Source organism: Eucyclogobius newberryi, unplaced genomic scaffold, assembly GCF_026437365.1.
Source record: "Eucyclogobius newberryi isolate DKJ021-1_F unplaced genomic scaffold, fEucNew1.0.hap1 SCAF_17, whole genome shotgun sequence".
NCBI classification, from domain to species: domain Eukaryota; kingdom Metazoa; phylum Chordata; class Actinopteri; order Gobiiformes; family Gobiidae; genus Eucyclogobius; species Eucyclogobius newberryi.
In genome coordinates this window covers 20,701,996-20,725,716 of record NW_027315801.1, presented here as the reverse complement: position 1 = coordinate 20,725,716, position 23,721 = coordinate 20,701,996, and the positions used below count along the sequence as shown (strand labels likewise).

General features: G+C 38.4%; 1 protein-coding gene across 3 annotated transcripts in view; it reads left to right on the top strand.

Annotated features, from left to right (window-relative positions):
* The first annotated feature begins 3,181 nt into the window (after positions 1-3,181).
* Positions 3,182-23,721, top strand: part of sema3h (sema domain, immunoglobulin domain (Ig), short basic domain, secreted, (semaphorin) 3H) — a 78,657-nt gene continuing 58,117 nt past the window's right edge. For 2 of the 3 annotated variants that reach the window (XM_072449369.1, XM_072449370.1), the window contains exon 1: positions 3,182-3,433. In XM_072449369.1, coding sequence (XP_072305470.1) covers positions 3,328-3,433 — 106 coding nt within the window. In that variant the 5' untranslated portion in view covers positions 3,182-3,327. The remainder of the gene's footprint in view (positions 3,434-23,721) is intronic. The other variant, XM_072449368.1, reaches the window with a different exon arrangement.

Sequence of the window (23,721 nt, the reverse complement as noted above, 5' to 3'; positions counted from 1 at the left end):
GAGTGGCATCGACGTCTCTTCAGGCGCGTTCCCCTGCTCAGAGGCCGTCTTGTCCACAATAGTTCTCCTCACCCCGGCATGAAGGACCTCCAACCAACGCTTAAGTCTTCCCCTAAAACAGCAGGACTACTGTGGTAACACAATCTATTCCGAGCCCCTTTGCAATCCGTCCAGACCTTGTGCACTGGTCGTCAAGTGGCACTTCCCAGCAGGACTCAGGATCTGGTTCATCCTTTACTTAAAGTCGTTCCACGCCTGGTCCCCACATTTCCTACCAAACTTTTCCCACATTGGCGCTGCCACATCTGCCTCCAGTTAAGGAGTCGTTGACCGCCTCATTATATCGTGGAGCACTGGTTCTCCATGACTTTCCAGGTCTACACACACCATTACCTCCTCGTCCTCCATTCTGCCAATCCGCACTGCCTCGTTAAGCTTCTTTTGGGGGTATCGAGGCCCGGGAGCCTTCAGCCCTCATCGCAAGAAGACCCAAAACGGCATCAACTTCGTACATTTGTGTTGTTCATGTTTCTCCCCTGCCAATAAACACCTTGCATCGTATCTGGGCTTGTGGTCCTTGCTAGTGAATTCATATTTCAGTGTTCTTTCCTAGGTTTAAAGTCCATGTGACAGGTTCTTGTGTTTTTCTAATTATGGCGTTGTTTGGCGAGATTGATCATAATTATCAGTCAAGTTGCAGTTTGGAGAAAATTTTACAGTTAAAAGTAGAAAATTGCAGGATGTGGAGCTGAGTTTTACAACACAAAACCACTGTCATCAAAAAGCGCCATTCTATCTATAAAAAAATATAAAAAATGCAGACAATTTACACGCAACTTACACCTTTTTAATTTTTCTTTTAATTTATTTTATTAAGTTTTTCAAGATAAAACACAAAAACAAGAGGGAGAGACATCAATAGAAAATAAACATTTAAACAAGTAAAAAAACAGTCCCAACGAATCCAGAGTCGGTCAAATTTGTCTTTTTCCACATTTAAGTTCAAATGTTGTTTTTTACATTTGTCTAATTCCTGTTATGTCAGTCTTTGGTCGTCGCCCGGTTTTGCCTTATCCATTTCTTTGTTACGCTTTTTTTCCCCACTGCCAAAAGCACATTCCAAAGGTATCCATCCCCTGTGTCCACGGGAGATTTGAGGCCCATAGTTCCAAAATCGAGTGGAACGGCAAAGACGTGATGGTGGTTTTCCTCTTTCCTGCCACAACAGTTTGTACCTCCCTATGAATAATGGGCACTTTGACATGGTACTTGCACCTTTTTTATGACATTTTAAACAATAATTCAATAAAACAAACATAACTCAAACAACTAATAGCTATTGTATGATTTAAATGGACTTTGGCCCTTGTTTACAAGGTTGCTAAGTAACAGTTGCAGAATTATCTCTACTTATGTCCTATTTCTTGTCCAAACAGGAAGTGCAATTATCGTATAAACATCACCAGAATTTACAAATTGGAGAAAAAAAATGGCAAAATGTTAAATAATGTTTTCGTCTCGTTTTACTGAAAGGTGTTGTCGAGTGTGCCATGTAGACTTGAAGCAGCTGGAGTCATTTACAATGTGCACTCCCAACAGAATCATACTTGTTCCAAATTGATTCAATTAATTATTTTTCCCAAAATTGTGCAGCCCAAGGAAATAGTGCAGTTCAGTTCTTGGTCAGGTGTGCCAGAATGGGGGGATTATCAGCCCATTGCAGACGATGCTGGTCAGAAGGTACCGACTTGTAGCTGGTGGTGATACGATCTGGTCCCTAGAAGATGCGCTTATTTGGTGATGTCGTCATATTGTTTTAATGTTTACTTCTTCAGGAACGTTTTCCCCTCCCGCTCTTCCTCCTATCGTTCGTTCACCCTCAGTTGTCAGAGTGAGTGATAAACAGAAGGTTGTGAGTTCAAATCTGGCGCTCGACAATATGCTGCGTGTCATTCCCATTTCACCCGGCGCTGTTCCGTCAAATAGTCTTATGGGCAAAAACGTCCTTAAAAAAAGAAAAAGAAACACAAAAAAACATAGAAAAATGGAAAAAATGACAATATCACAATTGGAGATATGCAAAATTTGAATATTTAGCATGTTGTCTATAATTAAAGCTATTAAAATGACAGTAAAAAGGGGCAGAAACGTCCCAAACAAAGGTAAGGTGATAAAGGGATATTTCTTTATTTCTTTACTTTATGGTCCATTCTAGTTTTTTTTTTTTTTAGTTTTTGCGCGATACTTGAAGACATTTACACAGGAACATTTGAGTACATTCCTGATCGTTATCGAGATCATGCAAAAAAAGGTATTGTAATGTGTGCTAAAACCTAAATATGAAGAAATGAAGACAATTGCATCTTTAACCAAGTTTATTTGTACAGACATAAAGTAATTCAAAGTGCTTTACACTTTATACATTAAAATCACAATACAAACAAATAAATACATGAGCAATCAATGTATTTTTATCCAATCAAACTTTATTTGTATAAGTTACCAAAGTACATGAGCAAAATATGTTAATAAATAAATAAATAGATATGTACAAACCAAATAAAAACTAATGAAAAACAATGTAAATATTTTAGCATATTGCCCACTCCTAAGAGAAGCTAACGATGGGGAAATGCGTGTGATGTAACTATAATAAAAAGCTGTAGTCTGGACTGTCTTTTAAACCTGTTGGAAACCTTTTTAGAAAACTTAAACAGTTGCGGGTAAGTTCTAAACTGAGATGATTTAGAAATATAATGTTTGCTACATGAGTTTAAAGTCAATTCATTTACTCCATACACGCACATCCAATGTTCCTTTAACTCACTGTTACCACAAACCTTTGTCTGCCCCAAAACGCTAAACCAGCGCGGGTTTAGAGCGTCTGTATCCCTCCTCCCTCCTTCCTCCTCCACCTTCTTCTTCTCGTCTCTCTCTCTCTCTTTCTCCCTCCTCCTCCTCCTCGCTCTCTCCTCTCTTCACCAAAAGAGGGAGAGAGAAAGAGAAAGAGACTCATATACACCGCTTCTGCCCAAAACCTCCCACTCCACTCGGAGCTCTCGTGCTGCACCAACCTGCGGCACTTTTATTCAACAACACGCACCATTTCAAAAACCAAACCGGGCTTTTATTATCATTCTAAACAAAGAGTACTCCAACTGGTATTTCACCTCACACACATGGACTAAGCCAGACTTTGCACCCATCCACTCCCATTCAAACTGGACCTAGTCATTTTTCAGTCTCTTTTGGGGATTAATTTTCTTGTTCTTGCTTTCGTGAAATACTTTTTTGGTGCAGATCTTGACAAAAACTGCACGGCTGAAGATGGAGGCTGGAGGTAGACTGGTTTTGTTGCTCTGTTGGATCCAGGTGTGGAGTTGCACCCAGGCGTGGAAGGCGTCTCAGCCCAGACTGCAGCTCACGTATTCAGGTAAGAAGTAAACCCGAGATGGGCGCGAGGGGCGTGGCCGTACTAGACAGAGTTTAGGCCAGGTTTGGAGTTGAGTTAGTGCTAGTTTTAGTCCTTGTTTAGATCTGCTTTAGTCTTTGGTTACTACAGATTCAGTCCTGGTTGAGCAGTTTCAACCCTGACTGCTGCTAATGTATATGCTCAGGTAAGAACTCGACCAAAGCTGGGAATGTGTGGTAAAAGATGGTTTAGTCTTGGTTTAGAACTGGTTTGGACCTGACTTTCGGCTGCGTTCACATTTGTCTTGGTTTGCTCATCTTCTAGTCCTGAATTTGATCCTGGTTTAGTCCTGGGTTTTGTCTCAGTTAAGATGTGTCCGGAAATGTTACACCAAAGCCTTTATTTGTAGTAAGTCTTGAGCTATTTAGTCCAGGTTTAATACTGATTTGATAAATTACTCTGGTCTAAAGTTACTGTTGTAAAGTTTTTGCTCATTCTGCAAACTGCGTTTAGAATTATATATATATATATATATATATATATATTTAGCACTAGTTTAGTATTGTTTAGTAATAATTCAACCGACATACTGTATACTGTATACTCTAGTAAGAACTTAACCCAAAGCTGGGCATGAGCGTTGGTGGTGAAGCTGGTTTAGTCTTGGTTTTGAACTGGTTTAGACTTGACTTACTGCTGCGTTCACACCCATATTGGTTGGGTCCTCTTATTTAGGACTGATCTAGTCCTGGTTTTGTCTCTTTCTGTGTGCCTGTGGTGAAATTTTTTGGTGTGTGTGATATGTTGCAACAGAAAATACTACTCATGTAGTATTTTCATATTTTGCAGAAAATGTAAGTATACTTTTCGATACCTGTCAGTATTGATATATCAATATATAGTCTGCCAATCACTACCATGTAACTGCTCTGACCAATCAGAGGGCGGTTTCCCAGAGCGGATCTGGGCGAAGCGGCGTGAGCCGAAGTGAAATATTTAAAGGCTGTTTCAAAAAAACTGAAGGATTTTTAACTGAAAAAAAGTGAATGACCTGAGAAAATACTACTAATACCAAAAACCCTTTTCGAAATGTACAATATTGTAAAAAAATAAAAAAAATAAAAAAGAACTAGAAAAAATAAATAAAAACATTTAAGTAGTTTGTTCGTGTTTATATTGACTTATAGAAGTTAACTATCCAACCCCCAACAGCTCAAATCTTATCATACACAATTAATTCATTAATTTATTATTTCCCCCCCACTATTTATTTATTTATATTTATTTATCTATTTGTATTTATGTATTTATGTATTTCTATTTATCTATGTATTTCTATTTATTTCAATGTATTTATTTATATGTATTTATTTGTGATTATTTATATTTGTTTATTTGTTTCGTTCCAGTTTAGCATTGATTTTGTCCTATTTTAATGCTGAAGTTTAATTACTGATAGTTTTTGCTGATTCCGCACACTACATTTAGACTTCTGCTTTGTAATTCTGGCAGCTTTTGTCCACGCGCCTCCTTCTGTGTGCTTCTCTCTGGTATTAGCGGCAGTAAAAATGACTCGTCTTCACACATGTGAGTGCTGGCTCCCCGGCGGTTCAGTCTGGTGCATATTGTGATGTGTCGTAGTCGTATTGAGCTCTTCTCACCCCTCGCTCACAAATCCAGCCTCTTCACACGCTCTCACCACTCTGTACGCAGCCATTATTATTACTCACTTATTATCACTTATAACATGGCTTTGTCTGACATTTTTGATCCAAATTACGTATTTCTCAACAATGGATTTTGCTGTGACCGGCCACACACTGGAGTAAATATCGGTGAAGTTTTTGCTCAAGTAAACAACAAAAACGACTACGGTATTTTCCGGAGTATAAGTTGCACCAGCCAAAAAATGTATAATAGAGAAGAAAAAACATATATAAGTCGCACTGGAGTATGAAATGCGGTTGCAAGTGTGAATATAACAAATAATGTCACATATAAGTCTCTCCAGATTATAAGTATAAGTATATAAGTATCAATATAAGTATAAGTCGCACCCCGGCCAAAACTATGAAAAAAGGTGCGACTTATAGTCTGGAAAATACGGTAAACAGATTTCAGTTTCTGTGAAGTACAATCATACCTTCAGCAAGTAGGCTACTGTTTGTCTTTGGTTGTGTTGAAACGATATTAAAATGTCAAACTCAATCTCGAAAAATGCTGTTCTACCGTAAATTTCAACACAAAATAACAGTACTTTCTTTATGTTATCATGTGGTCTTAAACTAGAGCTGATAAAGGACAAGACTATTCATGAAAGGTCAAATTTGGTCTTATTTAGTTATTTTAGTATTTACACTTTTTCAAATTAGTGTCTTTGAACTAGTTTTAGTATCGATTAGAATCTTATTTGCGATACTTTTTGACAATCGAAATTTCCAACAACTGCATTGCCATCCATGTTACCACTGATAATTGACCAGTTTTTGCTTTTTTTAATGATAATAATCTGTTGTTTAATGATGGCTCAATGATTACTGAAGTTAGCAGAGATGCTCATTTAGCTTGGTTTATTACAAGTGACTGTGTGCGTTTTATTACACTGAAGCACAGTTTGACCAAAATACTTTGATTAGCTAAATTGGATACAATAAACTTCAGCTTGAACCTCGAGGGTTTATCACATTTAAACAGAGTTCCTCTTCCCTGCGCCTCAAAGACTTTCAGAGGAATATGGCCAATGAGAAATGTCTAGTGTTTCTCGTATTTGTCATTGATAAGAATTAAGAGTCATATATTTTCCTTGTTTTACGTTTGCAAATACTATAAGTTAGCAATTCTTGTTTCAATCAATGTTTTTTTCTGCTTTTTGATACGTATAGGCAAAAACAAACGTTTGATCGTTGCTTTTTTTAAAATAGACATCTATCAGTGTTTCATCAACATACAACTAAATCAGTAACCGCCACCCTTTTCCGTTTGAATCTAAACCCACATTAACTTAATCATGCCATCTCGTCTTCTGCCTAAACAAAGCGGGCCCGGGATCATAATTGAAAATCTAACCAGATTGTGCGCCGTGATTGGCTGAATGCGACCTGTCACTTTGACGGATGGACCTGAGCTCCGGCCAAATCCTTGCAACTATTTGTCTATTAATCTGCACCGGCCGCCGGACAGATTAAGCGGCGTGGACGTGTGTCTTTGTCCTCGGGGTTTCTCGCCGCTCCCAAAGACAGGAGGGACCCCCCGGGACTAAGGCAGATATAATGAGATATAGTTATAATGCCGTGGCACAAGTCCAGATGGAGAATTACAGAGGACGGATCGGTTCTGACCGGACCTTGGCTTCGGGCACAGAAAGGAGGCTGTGGCCAAGAAACTGCGGCTAGACTTAGCTGAATGATATTATTAGGTGGATTTAAGTAGATTTTACGGATCAAAAGTGTTAAAAAAGCCGGTAATACCCCTGCTGTCTAGAACATTTTTATCCTTCGTTTAAATCTCAAGGCTTATTATTGTGTGGAATTATCGCGTTAGAATGTCTGGTGAGTCCATTATTTTTCTTCATCTATTTGGATTTTCAAATGTTTCAATATTTAGCTTCTTTCAAAATAGATTCATATATTTTATAGTCTGTGGGAAATAAATAAGTTAACTAACAAATGGGGTGGGCAGTATTGACAAAAATGAGTTCCCCGATAATCATGTTCAGATGATAATATAATGTCAATCCAACAGAAATGTGTTAAAACATGTCTTTAAACGTGTTAGTTGAGGTTTAATTATCAGTCGAATTTAAAATGTCTGTAAATGAATCACAAAATGTCAATGTTACAACATACATTTTTTTCATTTTTTGTAGCATTTTTTCTTTCATTATTAACAATATTATACTCCATAAATCTTCAAAACAACATTCACATTTATCTAAACGTTCATATATTGCCCACCTCCAGTCTTCGTAAATGTGCAACAGTCTAGTTCTTATTCATTCACATCTCAAGCTCGTGAATAGCCACGTCTGTTCTGGGGCTAAATGACCGAGACGTGGCAGTATTGTGAACGTCGGCTTCTTACCTTGCACAGCTGGATAAATTCCTGTGATATTTGTGAGTTCACAGACTTAATAAGGACCCAATAAGGACTAATAAGGACCCATCTTGAACCTCGTGCCATGTCCGAGCTCAAATCCACTTTGGGATCGAACCCACAGGACGAATCCCGGGGCTGCGTCGAGGCTTGGGCACAAACCAAAGGCGAAGCAATAATGCGACACCGCTGGACGTACGGGACCGTTTCCACAGAAAGACTGTTTCGTCTTTGCAGGGAAGAACAGAGGAAAGTGCTTTGTGCATTTGTGGATTGGAAAGACATCTGTGCTTAAGGTTTGGCTCGTTCATTTTGCAGAATTCAACTGCATGCTCCGCTTTTTTGAGGGCATTTTCAGAACGATAATGTGCAAACCTCGACTCGCAGGCTTCACAAATCAATGTTCTGCCACATTCATGCTGTCTACCATGGACATTTACTGATTCGGATTACCTACCTGCACATTAAGGATGCGTTATTTGGTCTATCGTTTTGTGACCTGCACTAGCTCTTGTCCTGATACAGTCTACAACTACACGTCGCCCTCCTTTCCTTTTCTTGAATGTGGGCGTGTAGGTTCCTGGTTCCATGGTGATTTTTGAGTACTTTTTGAGGACCGGAAAAACACTGCATTTGTCAGTTCTTCACTAAGGCAGATCCTGTATCCAAGGAAATGCCCCTATAAATAAACCTTGTGTATAAAGAGTAGAACATTGAAGACTACACTTTTGTACTTGGTCACATTGTCCTAGACTGTATTTATTTACAGATCTATGTAATGGAAGCAGCTGCACCATCATATCCCGCATTGTTTTCCCTGATAAACAACTTTTGTCGAGAGCGCGTGTGTGGTACAACTGTAGATAACATCAGTCAGGGGCAATAATGAGGGGAAATCACTCAGTATTAGTGCCATTATTACTGCTATTACTGCTCCTGGTACAACCTAATGTTATCCAGTGTGTGTGTGTGTGTGTGTGTGTGTGTGTGTGTGTGTATGTGTGTGTGTGTGTCTGTGTGTGTGTCTGTGAGTTAATCGCTGTGTTTCGTAAATGTTTAAAGATGGTGCATTATGCCAACTCCACAAGTGCTGCCCAGTTGGCTGTTGGTGGATGTTTTGCTGTACATTTTCTACTCATATTGACATGACGAACACTTCAAACTAATAGTAATCAAATGTTGTTGTTGTTGTTGTTGTTGTTGTTGCCAATGGTACGGGTGCTTCTTCTTCCCCACTCTGTCCCATTTGTTTTGTCTACAGTTTGTAAGTAATAAATCACAGGTATGTTCCCACTAGAGCCTGTAGTACTTTAAGATATAATTGCTTTGCCTGAAATGTCCCACTGTATAGCATTAAACTAACATATCTACTAGAATCTACTGCTAATTTGCTCGAGATCTACTTTTTGGCTCATTAAGACCTGGAGATCGACCAGTAGATATGTATTATGGGTGAATAGACTGGTGTTTATTGGGGTCATGAATAATATATGAATAACAGATAGATCCATTTACAATAAGCAGTAAAGCAAAACTGAAATACAATGTATATAAATATATAACAGTGAATTTGTAAAATAATATTTGTTGAATAGTTTGTTCAAATTTGATGTGATTAGACATATTTGATATTTCATTTATCTGACAGCGATGGGCTTTTATAAGACACAGGAGCTGATTCATATTCGGCCTGTTCTGTTAATTTATCATAAAGTCCCAAAAATATTACACCAGCCCATCTGTGCCACAGTTTGTCATGGATCTCCTTTCTGCGGCTATTTTACACGATGTTAATCATTTTAGCATCTCCATGGTAATGCTCGGGGGAGGGGCTTGACAAAACCCAGTTTTTCTGTTGTTCAGAAGTTGGGATTGACAACAACGAAGTCTATACTTTAGACAAGTGTGGTAAAGAGGCAGGGAAATGCACGCTCTGCACCTGCCGTCTCCTGCTTTGTGATCCTCCTCTCTCTCCTCCTCTGTGGCCCTCCATCTCTCTCCTCCTCTTCCTCTCTCTCCTCCTCTTCCTCTTCCTCTCTCTCCTCCTCTCCCTCCTCCTCTCTCCATCTCTCTCTTCCTCTCGCTCCTTCCCTCTCCTCCTCTCTCTCCTCCTCCCCCTCCTGCGCTCCTCCCGTATGTGCGAGCGGCAGAGGTCATGCGTGTGACCGCAGTGTCGTCCCCAGGTCTGTGCGTGGCACAAACGCTGCTTGTATTGTGACTGTAGCTCACAGTAAATATCATATTATATATATATATATATATAAGGCGCAATGCCCATCCCTGTAGCAAGTGGTCGACCATCCACCAGAAAAGTCACACGGTGCTCCTTTTAAAACAATAAACAGTGTCATATCAATATTGTCCGTCCATATAAATATAATATACAATATAAAGTACACGGGTAACAACCTAATAAATCCTCCAATTATTTACTTCTGACCTGACCATGAACGTAGCTCAAGAGTCCCTCGGCTCCTTACAGGTTGCTGCAATGAATTATGGGTCAAACAAAGGACACAATTTCCGACAGGTGCAAATCTTAATCTTGCTAGCATGATTACTGTTTAGGTTGGACCATGTTTTAAAGTTTTAATAAACTATCATTCGTACCGTGGCAGAGTTCTGCTGTCTCCTGCCTCATAGCACAAGGAGGTTGTGGGATAGACTCCTGATCTCACTCACTGCGTCTAGATGCACAGTGAACTCCAAGTGCGCTTTTCATTCTTGTCTCAGTCAACACAGTCTACATGAAAAGAGCCTGTTAGGTGCAAACGGGACTGAGGAACGTTCAGGGACGTCCAGTAATTTAGAATTAGATCTAAAACTTTGCAGCTTTAATTGCTGATAAAGACGTCGCTCAGTATACTGTATAATCACATTTGACAAACATACAGTAGATAAGCACATCTCATTTAATTTGATCCTGTGACTTTCAGACATGAGGAACTGTTATTCTATGTTTCTGTTTCTTTCCTGGTGCAGCTGCATGTGTGAAAGTGTGATGAGACCGCACTGTTACACCGTTACAGCGTTACAGCGTTACAGCAGGAATACAACGACACACAGACTTCTACACATGCGTCATTGGGATGTTTATGATTCGAAACAAGACAATCATAGTTCCCGGGTTTACAAAATCTGCTTTAATTCGAATAGGCCACTCAGGCATGTGCATGTAAAGGTAGTGACTGAGTGGAGTGTGCATGTAAAGGTAGTGACTGAGTGGAGTGTGCATGTAAAGGTAGTGACTGAGTGGAGTGTGCGTGTAAAGGTAGTGACTGAGTGGAGTGTGCATGTAAAGGTAGTGACTGAGTGGAGTGTGCATGTGAAGGTAGTGACTGAGTGGAGTGTGCATGTAAAGGTAGTGACTGAGTGCAGTGTGCATGTAAAGGTAGTGACTGAGTGGAGTGTGCATGTGAAGGTAGTGACTGAGTGGAGTGTGCATGTGAAGGTAGTGACTGAGTGGAGTGTGCATGTGAAGGTAGTGACTGAGTGGAGTGTGCATGTAAAGGTAGTGACTGAGTGGAGTGTGCATGTGAAGGTAGTGACTGAGTGGAGTGTGCATGTGAAGGTAGTGACTGAGTGGAGTGTGCATATAAAGGTAGTGACTGAGTGGAGTGTGCATGTAAAGGTAGTGACTGAGTGCAGTGTGCATGTAAAGGTAGTGACTGAGTGGAGTGTGCATGTGAAGGTAGTGACTGAGTGGAGTGTGCGTGTGAAGGTAGTGACTGAGTGGAGTGTGCATGTAAAGGTAGTGACTGAGTGGAGTGTGCGTGTAAAGGTAGTGACTGAGTGGAGTGTGCATGTGAAGGTAGTGACTGAGTGGAGTGTGCATGTAAAGGTAGTGACTGAGTGGAGTGTGCGTGTAAAGGTAGTGACTGAGTGGAGTGTGCATGTAAAGGTAGTGACTGAGTGGAGTGTGCGTGTAAAGGTAGTGACTGAGTGGAGTGTGCATGTAAAGGTAGTGACTGAGTGGAGTGTGCGTGTAAAGGTAGTGACTGAGTGGAGTGTGCGTGTAAAGGTAGTGACTGAGTGCAGTGTGCATGTAAAGGTAGTGACTGAGTGGAGTGTGCATGTGAAGGTAGTGACTGAGTGGAGTGTGCATGTGAAGGTAGTGACTGAGTGGAGTGTGCGTGTAAAGGTAGTGACTGAGTGGAGTGTGCGTGTAAAGGTAGTGACTGAGTGCAGTGTGCATGTAAAGGTAGTGACTGAGTGGAGTGTGCATGTAAAGGTAGTGACTGAGTGGAGTGTGCGTGTAAAGGTAGTGACTGAGTGGAGTGTGCATGTAAAGGTAGTGACTGAGTGGAGTGTGCATGTAAAGGTAGTGACTGAGTGGAGTGTGCTTGTTACTGTGGCAGTGTAGTTATCCCGCATCCGGTCCTTCAAGAGTTTTGTCATCGGGTCAGCCATATCTTTACAACATGATGCATTGTACAGCTCTAACAACCAAATATAGAAAAAAAAATAATGCATAGAATGAGTTTCCGGTGTAAAATGTGCTGAGTTGGAGTTGTGACACAGATGTTCTGCTGACTGGAGCATTAGCTCATTTCTGCACACTGTGACTCCATGGAAAAACATATTCGGTTCTAAAAATACTAAACAGTTGGTCGTGCGTATGGTAGAAATGTCGTCTGCGAAAGGTCAAGATTTGAGACAATTCCTTGTTTGATTTGAACATTTTGATATTTTTTTAATTGTCTATTATCTGCATACTGCATTTACTAACTTTTTATTTTTTAAAGTAATCACTTTCTTAAGAGAGAGATATTCATAATAGACGAAAAGCCATTCATCTATATGCAAGTCTGTCACAGCAGTTTTCTTTGACTTATTATTGCTTTATCTTTATCTTTTCCATTCTATTTCTTTCCTTCTTTTCCAATTGACATTATATTCACATAAAATTTCTATATTATAAAATAAAATTATTCAAATTGCTTATTCTCTTAGAGGATAAAGAGTTTGAGCATATAGGTCAAATACAAAACTACGAAATGTGTAGATAATGTTAAAAAAAAAAGAAATAAAACCTAAACGTATCACAATTTTTTATTTGATTTGATTTTGTCTTATTATAAACACATGAAAACTGGCTTTCATTATTAATATCCAAAACATAAACAATACAGACTTTAAACATTACTTAAAACTGAACAAAAGTCAAACTCCAAACCACATGTTTTCACTGACAGAGGATTGGTTTTAGATCTCTTGATCAAAAAATCCCAAGCTGATCATTCACAATTACAAATTGCTAAATTATGAAAAATAGAATTTGATTAAGATGTGTTTCTTTTATTTGTTAAAATGTTAATCAAACACAATACAAAAAGGTGCTAAATTCAAACCTTTAAAAAAATGCAATGAACTTAAGTGTGTTTTTATATTATAGTTTTATTTTATTCTAAATCTAAATAATACTTTTGATCTCTTCAGGCGTCTCTCTTTTTGTTCAGTGCACCTGGTTATTCCTGATCCTGCCTTGAAGTCCACATAAGGTTTCCTTTAATACAAACTTCTAGTCAAGTTAATTTCCTTAAATCAGTCAAATCAAATCAAATCAATTTATTTTTGTAAGGCCCAAAATCACAACAACAGTTGCCTCTGAGGGCCACAGGGAGAAATGAATCAACAGTCCCGCTCTCTTCTTCCGTTGTGTTTATGTTCCTTGTATTTCTGGGTCATGGCTCCTACTGTGGAGTTCTTCTCTGTTGTGGCTTATGTAACACTCTGTAATCAGCGCCACATGCTTTTATTTTGAAGGAAGCCCCATCAAAGAGTGCGCTTTTATTCTGAAACACGCCTCATCAAAGCGAACGACTCAACAAACAAACCACTGCGCACCACTGACAGGTATTTAATTTGTAGGAACCCCGTCCAAATCCCGTAATACTGCTTTATTTAGGCGTGCGGTGCTCTGATATTTGACCAATGACCAAGTTTCATGTGATGTCACCGTTACCACAGTTTTATGGAGAACTTTACTTGGATATTAAAAGCCGAAGGGGGTGGAAATGAGTCATATTTACATTAACTGGTGTGGCTTTCTGGATAGGGCTGAACGATTTCGGAAAGACATATCATACAAGCATTACAATTACGATGAGATTTGCGATTCATGTTCAAATGGTAAGATTCTGTTTGAAGCTCATATTACAAACATGTCCAGGACCAAAAACATTTGACAAAAGACTTAAATATTCACTCCAATACAAGGTTTGGTTGCGATAAATGAGGCCTGTTTTCGAAATAATTGTACTTTGAAGAGTGGTATCGAGATATCTACTTGACTTTAATAAATCCGTACTTTTGGATAACTGTATTCCACTCTAGCCACTATAAGTACCGGTAAATCTATATTTTTGATGTTAGATGATTACTAAGTTTATTATTTAATTTCCATATGATTTGGACATTATATGTGTATCAGTGATTTTAAAGCACTGGTCAAGGACTACGTTTTAAATAATTTAGTTTCATATTGCATGTGTAAATGTGTTTTTATGTATTTGTTAATTTTAGTTAATGATTTATATGTGTTTTAGTATCCTGTGTTGTGTTTTAACAGGGTATATCCATGAAAAAGAGAACTTTTCTCATTGGGTATTACCCGTATGAATAAAAATAAATAAAATATGTTATGTTTTGTCTGTTCAATTACCTCAATATAATAACAAGGCTCAAGTTGTTCTGTTTTATTGAGTTAAATTTTTACTTTACCTCTGATTATTGCAGATGTAGATGAGCTATTTAGCTACAATCTGGTGCGGAACAACTTTGTTTATACGAGCTTAATGTCTTTGTACATTGTTCCTTCAAATAAAGACTTAACTAAACTATAGTTATAATTTAGCACTTCCAGATTGAAATGCAGAATGATTTATACTATTAGAGGTATTTATCAGACATTTTGTTACTATAGACATCCGTTACTGTACTTAACTTTGCACTTGCACTACTTACAAAACAAGGTGATGGGCCAAGTCTTCTAGCACGTAAACACAACATTTTACACTGCCATTAACAACAGTCTGAAAGCACTAAAATAGCCTCAAGGTCATCATCTAGAGCAATAAATGAAATGTTTTTACTGAGACGCAAATACTGGCACAACTGGTTGCTCTAAAGCCCAAAGACAACACATTTTCACCAATTTCCTCTCCTTTACAATTGGTTTGAAAAAAAAGATAGAATTCAAAAAGTGAAAGTGTTTTGGTGTATGTTGTCTCCAAAGTCTATTATATCACTGGACACTATTTCCGATTTCTAAATTCACATTAAAAACACAACTTGGAGTTTCTACTTTGGAAACTTGGGCCACAGAGTTTATCCGAGTTAGACGCTCAATCCACAGTTATAATTGCGCTGCTTTGCTAATGTTGCTAATGTTGCTAGTGTCTAGATTGAGCTGATTGCAACACAAGCAGAAAATCACTCTCAAATGCTGCTATATAAACTATAAATGTAACAATAATGTCCAGCTTATAAAGTCACTTAAATGGATCTGTATTTTGCCTGATTTGAGCAATTCCCTAATTTGTTTTGAGTCGACTTGACAACGTGAACACAGAAACTCTGTGAAAACGTCTCTCCAAGGGCCGAGTCCCAACCTCTGTGAATAAACTGAACGCAGCATATTCATTGCGATAAATCTAAATCTTATCGAGTATCAAGCCTTTTCCTTGGAGTTCAAATGGCTAATATTATTCCAACACCAGACCAGTTTATACAAAAGAAACGTGTCCCTTCAACCGCTCTCTCTGAACTGAGCCTTCTCTACCCTCCGTTTCTTGTCAAGGTTATTATTAACAGTCTGTACAGCTCACCCGCCGTTTATAATCCATTCACGAAGCCGCGCACGTTTCTACACTGTAACTATTCATATTCAAAACATACCTGACCTTACTGTCTTGGATCCTTGTTCTCAAGCAGTTTTGTAAAACATATTTTGATAGGGATTTTTCTGAATACCGTTGCCATTAGATTTGGGATTTTTGTGTTTAAAAATTAGGATTTAGAGGACATTTTAAACATGTCCAGAAGCAGAAAGAGAATCACACGCATTTCTGAACAGTTCTGTAGAGGTCTAAACTACATTGTCGGCAGATTTTATGTACATAATAAGATCAGTCAGGATATTTTGTTGTTTGCCGAATGATGTTAATAATTGCAGTCTTTGCGTTTTGCTTATTCAACCAAATCAAAATTGCTGTTTACGGACGCGCCATTTTTGATGAATTTGTTTTGCCCGTACGCAGTTTGACTTGAGCAGCAAACACAGACTGGTTTATTCGATACAGACTTATTATTATTAGTGGAGTGGAGGAGACAAGAGCCTGGAAAACAGTGTCCTACATTCAGCCACTTCAGAGACTCATGAATAATGGACTCACAGTGGAGTTAATATCACCACAACACTTTACAGCACTTTAGAGAGTCACACACACACACACACACACACACTCAGGTGACGGGTGAATACAGGAGCGTTTGGATTCTTTCTTTTTTTACTAAATCATACCCATATTTATTGACGGTTTTGTTTTGTTCCTGCATGTTTGAGTGCACAAGTCTGTGGAGTTGAAGCAAAATGGACTTTCTGAGCTGTTTATTTAAGTTTTGTTGAGTTGTAATGTTGTAGCCTCAACATGAACATAGCTAAAGTTGTATTTAATTCCGGTCACCCATCATCTATGAAGTATGAAGCTCCCCAGTGTTTTTGACGTCCATGCACCAGCATCAGACTTTCAATGCGCAACAAAGAGCCTCCAGTGTCGGTTCAAGAATTTGATGACACCTTAATCTCGAAAGGCGGGCGAGGGTCTTTGTAACTCTGTGGTGCGGGAGATTTACAGTTTTTGAAAGAAATATCCAAAATAGAAATCCACAAATGTTGGACTTTATCAGCTTTTGTTTGGAGATCGGCACCACAAACTTGTCATATTAATCGTAAGTCTTAAAGTCCTTTCAACTGACAACAATCCAGTCTTTGAAGTCGAATAATCACACCACTTTCTGAGGCTATTCAAAAAAAGAAAAATACATTGTTTATCTTTTGTTCATTCATGCGGACAGAGTTTTTTTGTTAAATGTGGATAAGCCCAGTGGTTACAGCGCAATGAACCAAGTTATGGTGTGACATGACTTCATTTCACGAGCAAAAGAAAGTCGGTGCCCCCTCTACTGGCATTTTGCATTGAAATGTCTTAAGAGAGATGATTTGACTTTAAAGGGGCTGTACCCGATGGTTTTCATGTGATAAAGTATAATCTGTTTAACCTCAGCACAGATGTATTGTAAAAGCAGCTCTTAGGGTCAAAATGAGCCCATTGTGTGCTGTCTGCATCTAACTTTTTACCTCATTCTGCCCCGCCCACTTTTCCCTCTTTTCCCACGTGATCGGCACTTTTGTTGTAATGACACTTCCGATCCAGATGTAACTCCTTTAGGTTTAAAAGAAGAACGAGGGAAAAGTCTAAAATATGCTATAAAGTAGATTGACCAACAAGTCAACAATGCACCGATTCCCTGTGCGGCCCGAAAACAGCTTTTTAGTCTGTGTAGAACATATTTTCTCTGGAGGTCTGCAGCCCTAAGTTAACTAATACAACTGGAAGAAGGATTACGTGGCGACAGTGGCTCCAAAACTTGCCGTTATGTGGTAAAAAGCTCTTACAAAACGTGGTTCATCGTGGGGAATAACTGCTGCAAACAGTTATAAAGAACTTTTTAAGACCGTAAAAATCAAGTACAGCAGCTCTAACATACTTTGCAAATTATTATCTAAGGAGTACGTTTATAAGTAGCAAAAAATGTATTTAAAAAAAACTTAAAAGTCTAACTTCCATTGGACTCTAATTACAGTCACAACATAGCAAAGATGACAAGACAAAGATGAAAACAACCAACTAATAACTAATAAAATGGCACAATAACAGTACTATTTACTCTCTTCATCTTTCTCGTAGGTTCCTTTGTTTGTTCTTTCGCCAAAAGAAGCCAAGTGTCCACATTTCTCACATGAACACAGCCAGACAAATGCTTTTACCTGCAGATGCTCCTGTGTCTCGGCCTCTAATTGAATTTTGTGGAACAGTGACGTACGGCTGATCTAATCCGGCTCGTTTCTATGTAAATGAGACCAGACACACATTTGAATACTCATTACTGTTTTGGCTCTGGACCGGTGTCAAAAAGCAGATGCTAAAACAATCAGTCCCACAGAGGTCAGGGGTTGAATCGACTGGCTCCGATTCAAAATGCTCGACGGGATTTTGTCTCAAACCCCAACGACAATGGAAATGATGATTGCATTCTACAATATGTCCTTGTTTACAGTGATGATGGACCCTTTCAGTGTTTGTGAACAGAACTCCCCACATTCTAAATGCCACCGTTCCATACGTTAGCTCCAATGCGATTTCCATGGGACGAGAGTTAGCATTAGCCTTCAAACTACGAAAAAGCTGTTTTGGTGAGTGACAACCAATAAATCACACAAAACATTTCCACATATTGTTTTTGCTGTTGTCATTAACAATAGCGTGTAGCGCCAAAATAAGCATACGTGCTAACGACCATGTAATAAATGTTTCTTATGCTTCACAATGATACACCCAAATTATTGCGGGCCACAACATTCTGACAAGGAAATGTTTGTTTGTATTCATCAAGCACCACAAAACCTACTTTTAGAAAATGGAGCCTGAATAAATATGTAACAAGCTTAAATAAATATGTAATATAACAATAACTATTTCCTTGCGCTGGCACAACAAAAATGAATGGGATAGAATGTTTATATGAGTAATACCAGGCTGTGCCACAGCTATTCTACTACTGTATTTTGCTCTAATGTACAATATCATAATAAACAAGCTCAAATAACCTATACATTAAATACTGCATCATACATTAAATGTATTTAAGATTATCAAACCAATTTGACTGTTCTTTACCTTTCTCAGAGTTGCTCACTGGTACTTCATTCATAACTAAAATGGCTAATCTGCTACAACTCTACTATTTAATTGTAGTTTTGAAACTACCGGTAGTATTAATAGTTGTTGTTCAACACCACATGCTGTTAGCACAAAATCAGTAAAGTCTAATATTTGGTTAATTATGTTCATAATTGATTCCCATTTTAGTTACATGTTGTAATTTATTTTCCTTGAAAGTGTGATTCCTCTGGGCTGTTCCTTGAGTTTGGAGACGGTTTGGTCTAATTGGAGCGTTAACATTTGTCTTGTTTACACTCTTTACAAAGTTCCTCCTTTGAGCTCCGGTGGTCAATATCTTCTCTTCACTCTCTTTAATGAACCAAATCTCTGCTTTATTTCCCTCCAGTCTTCATTTATTCCAATTAATCTGCTGTTAGAGAGATGGGTCAGCACTTTCATGTGTTCAAAGTTTGACTTGTTTGGACTCATTTAGATGAATGAAAGCTTTACTTTGAGAAAGAACAGTGAAATGTGTGACTGCACAGTGCTGCTGGTGAGTTGAAAGCACTTTACGTCCTCAATGGAGGTAGAAAAGTGTTTACACTACTTATTTAAAGAGCATTAAATAAACAGATGATGTTTATATTCTATTGTATTGTGCAACCCTAATAACGGTCTAGACAAGGCTGTTGAATTTTGAGAGATTACAGACTCTTGAAACGTTGTCATTTTGCACCTTGTAAGTCAAATGTTTCTGCAGCTCAATAGCCCCTTAGCGTGTGGACTTGCCATAATCTGCAGATAATAAGATCAATTGGTCCAGTCGACAAATCACTGTACCTCTTTGGTGGATTATGTGTTAAACTTTGTGGATTAAACAGAATTTTGCAGATTAGACTTTACAGAGGAAGGAATGCTGTGAGAAACACTTGCCCGCCTCACCTAAAGAACCCGCCTCACATCAAGAATGGGATTAACGGAGTGTGTTACCGCCAATCAGTGTCAGTGTCTGTGCACCAGACCAGTGCTTGTTAGGGACAAAGGGAAATGGTTAATGCTCTTTTAAGATGTAAATTTAGTTTTTTTTTTTATATCCATCACTACAAAAGTAATTGTCAAAAAACACATTATTTTGTAGTTGTGCAGCTGTCAGCAACCACATTGTCTTAATATAATAATGCATTTTATTCATATTTTACAAACAACATGTCACAATTTAAAAATGAGCTGTAATCCAAAAGGATGTCACATAGTGATAAGTAATTTTTGTTGCTAATATGACTATTGGTGATATCAGAGGAATTGTTCATGTATTGATACCAGTCGGATATTAAAAAAGCTTCTTCAGTCTCTGTGTGTCAATCCCAGTTTGACCTCAGTGCATTTGTTTTTTATTTTATATATTTGTTTTAATTCAAATTGTATAGAACACAATTAACAAATAGTGAAACAAAACAAGACGAGAGAGAACAATGGACACAAATCAAAATCAGTAGACCGCCAACAAAAAGCTACAATTCAAGGCACACATAAACCAACATAATTGTTCTATTCAGCCCAGTCAAATGTGATAGTTTTAAATTTAAGTCTGAATGTGATTTTTTTTAATTTTGCGATTGTCCAATAGAATGTCAGTCCAGTCCTTGATCGTGCCTTTTTCTTTGTAAGAGCCTTTTTCGCTGCCGCCAGGAGGATGCTCCAGTAGTAACTGTTTACTGTTTCCACGGCAGGAGTTTTGAGGCCCAAGTACATAGATCTGAAATCCAGTGGGATGATGATGTCATAAATAATCTGTAAAACTTTATTGATCTCAGTCTAATACTTCTGAGCAACAGGACAGTCCCAGCACTCATGACAGTGGTTTGCCTCCTCACTGCCACATTTTCTCTGCATTTCCTTGTGAATGATGTGCACTTTGACATGAGGCTTTGGAAAATAGTGTTAGAATTCCCTCCAATTCTTTACTGCTCAGAAATCTGGAGAACATACTTAAACTGGTTCACCTGAAAAAAAGAAAAAACATTCATTATAATCATTCATTCATATGGCAATAAATACATTTAGTAATTATTTTTTATAAAAGTGAATTGTGTGAAGGTAACTACAGTTTTTGGGCCCTGCTAAATATTTTAAATGATTCGTGGTGATGTCATCCGCAAATATTGATTGCTGGCCAGAACAGCAGGACAAATATTAGATGTCGGCTAGGGCTGTGGCAGCTTAAAATAAATTCTCGGTCACCTAAAGACACGCTCTGTGTATTTATTAATCAACAAAAAGGGGCGTGGCACTGGCAAAGGCTCCCAAATGATATACGGTACATGGAACTACTTGCAAACTGCATCTTCATAAGTGAAAAGGCAGATTAAACGGTTCAGTTTCTCCCTAAACGCCAATTTATCTATGCTGTGGTCCATATAGATGCTTAAAATATGAATAAAATAATGAGTCGATTAATCAAAATGGATTGACACCATTAAGCGATTAATTGACTAAAAGACTGCAGTGTTAATCCTCTTCTATTTCATGTCATTTGGTACACTTTTTCAGTTAAATTCACGCAGACAAGATTGAAATAGAATGTACCAAATCGAGACTCTGCTTAGTCCATGTCCAAAAGCTGCGTAAACAGTGAAACCACAAGATTGTGATGGTCTCGTTTTGGGAATAAGACTCACAGATCTCACTTCCTCTTCCTGTTTAACTTGTGACCTTATCAGACGAATTCAAACTACAGTCAGAAAATTATGACGGGGAATTTATAGGACAGAGAAGTTAAAAGAGGATTTAGAATATGGGCCAATCTGTGGCTTTCACCGTGGATTTAAGGACGTGGAGTGGATCTGGACTTCACTTGGACTTAACCAGGACTAGATCTGCAGAAAGGCTTTGAAGTCCAAACTGGAATTTAAACTGTACAGGTTTAAATTAGAACGGCAAGAAGTGCATATACAAGGGAAGGTTAAAAAGAAGAAAAAGTTTAAGGTTAATAGAAATAAGCTTTTATTTTACAACATACTACATAGCATACATAGCATACTTTTCTTGTGTCCTCGGGCAACACACTTTGACAAATCGCATATTTCATTCACAATCTGCCGTAGAAATATGGTTGTTCACGACTTTTACGATCATCTATCAGCAGTTCCAAATGACGCCATAAAAAAAAAAAAAAACAGTAGTTACACGCAATAATCACACAATTAATCACAAATGTGCAGAAATTATATTTATTTTTGGACATATAACATATTTAGCACAGCATACAGGAAGTATGTCATATTCCCAGAGTGAACAGTAATGGGTGTTTTGTCTCCCAGTCTAAATGATAAATATTGTTAATCTGGGAGGTCAAAGGTCACATTGTCCAGCGAGCTAGCTTTGTGACACTGTCCAGGCACGACTTCAGTGACAGAATGTGGAAGTGGAGAGTAAATAACTCTGGGGCCACACACAGAGACATGTCTAGACATAAAAATAATTATCATCATTATTCATCAATACAAATGTAATAAAACTACAGAATCACAAATATTGATTGAACAGTTTGTGTTGTGCTTTTTAAATTTCAGGGTCCATTATGGCCATGCAATCAATGAAATGTATAATCGTCCGTAAATATGCTAAAATAGGCCAAAGTACGTTTGTCACGTCGTCATGTTGTTGGTCGCTGCTGCGCTGTGATTGGTCGGCCACTCAGCGGGGCTCAAACCGAACAGCATGAGCCTCCCCAGATGTATTCACACACAGTACACACAAGAGTTAGTGAAAGAAATATTACAAGAATGTATCTGGTGTGAGTCAGTTTAACAGTCAATGCAAGTTGAGTTGATTTAAGGAGGTTTCCTGTCTTTCCCACTTAACCTGAATTTACCCTAGGCTTTTAAACAAACATTACTAATACAATATATTTGGTCTACTTTATCTTCAGGTTAATTTTTATGGAACAGAAGTAATCGTTAGAAATAATCGTGATTTCCATTGTTAATCTGGCCATGATTAAGATGCCCTTGTTTCCATGATATGAAAGAACATCCAGTATTTAATAACCACCTTGTATATTCAGAAATCTGCAATGTTTTCAAGCCTTTTGACACAGGGGAGATTTTAGGTCACAGTTTTGGTCAAGAGTAGCTAGCTGGACCCTCCTACTGATTAAATCCAGGAGTACCTAAAGGATTAGCCTATTGTACATGTTTTATGGGGTAAACTAGAGCACCCCGAAGAAACACACCCAGACACAAAAAGGCACAATAAAGTCTGGGAAATGAACTAGTGACCTACTTGTTGAGAATGCTAACCACTCTACCGCCACTTACACCTCCATCTCTCAGCAGTCATTTGCACAGTGTAAATGTGTGTAATAGCTTCAGAAACAGCTGTAGATAATGACAGTTTGTAGCGGAAATTTGCCCCCCGAATAGCGCTCGTCGGTGGGACTCAGACAGACAGAAGTCCCCTGGGCTCTGGGTCTGGATCAGTGTTTCACATGGAGTTTACCCAGAACTGAGACACAAAACAGGCCTCGTAAGGAAGGAAAAGGGAGAAAGTTTAAACAATGAAATTATAATGTGCATCTTTTTGGGAGCTAGAGTTACACACAAGGAGGACATGCATATTACAGGAGTCAAAGCCACAACCTCCCAAAATCTAAACCAAGCTGGACTTTTCTCATCAGCTGCCATCATTGGTTCATGATATATTTGTCATTTATGGCCTGTATCATCTCTTGCTAAATACATTTAATCTTGAGTGGATGGAAGCTGACAGTTTGCTTATGAGCAGCCATCTGTGGCTTTACTTATTATCAATTAATATATGATAATTTATGTGTTTGATGGGATTAGTTGACGTGAATTAATTGAAAAATGCCGGATCTAAATAGTGTAAGCTCATTAGGCGTGTTGGGTTTGTGAAAAGACGTTCCATTAATTTGTTGTGATGCAAATGACTTAAATGTTGAACTAAAGCATGTGTTTGGACTTCACTCCAACCTGTTGAGTGTTATTTCTGTCTGGAGTCAACAGCGGGGTTAACAGGGGTCACGGCCTTCGCCCTCATCCAATTGCCCTTTGACCCCTGTCAGAGTGAATCAAAGACTGTTGTGCTGAATACACTAACAAACAGAAGCGTAATCTCTGTGGAGGAGCCTGAATGGGCCCTTTATATAGAATCTAGGGCTGAGGTTTAACTCGTGTCTGGAAATGTTTGGTAGAGTATAATTCTCATTAAAGGGGACATATTATGAATGCCAACTTTAATTAGCGTTTA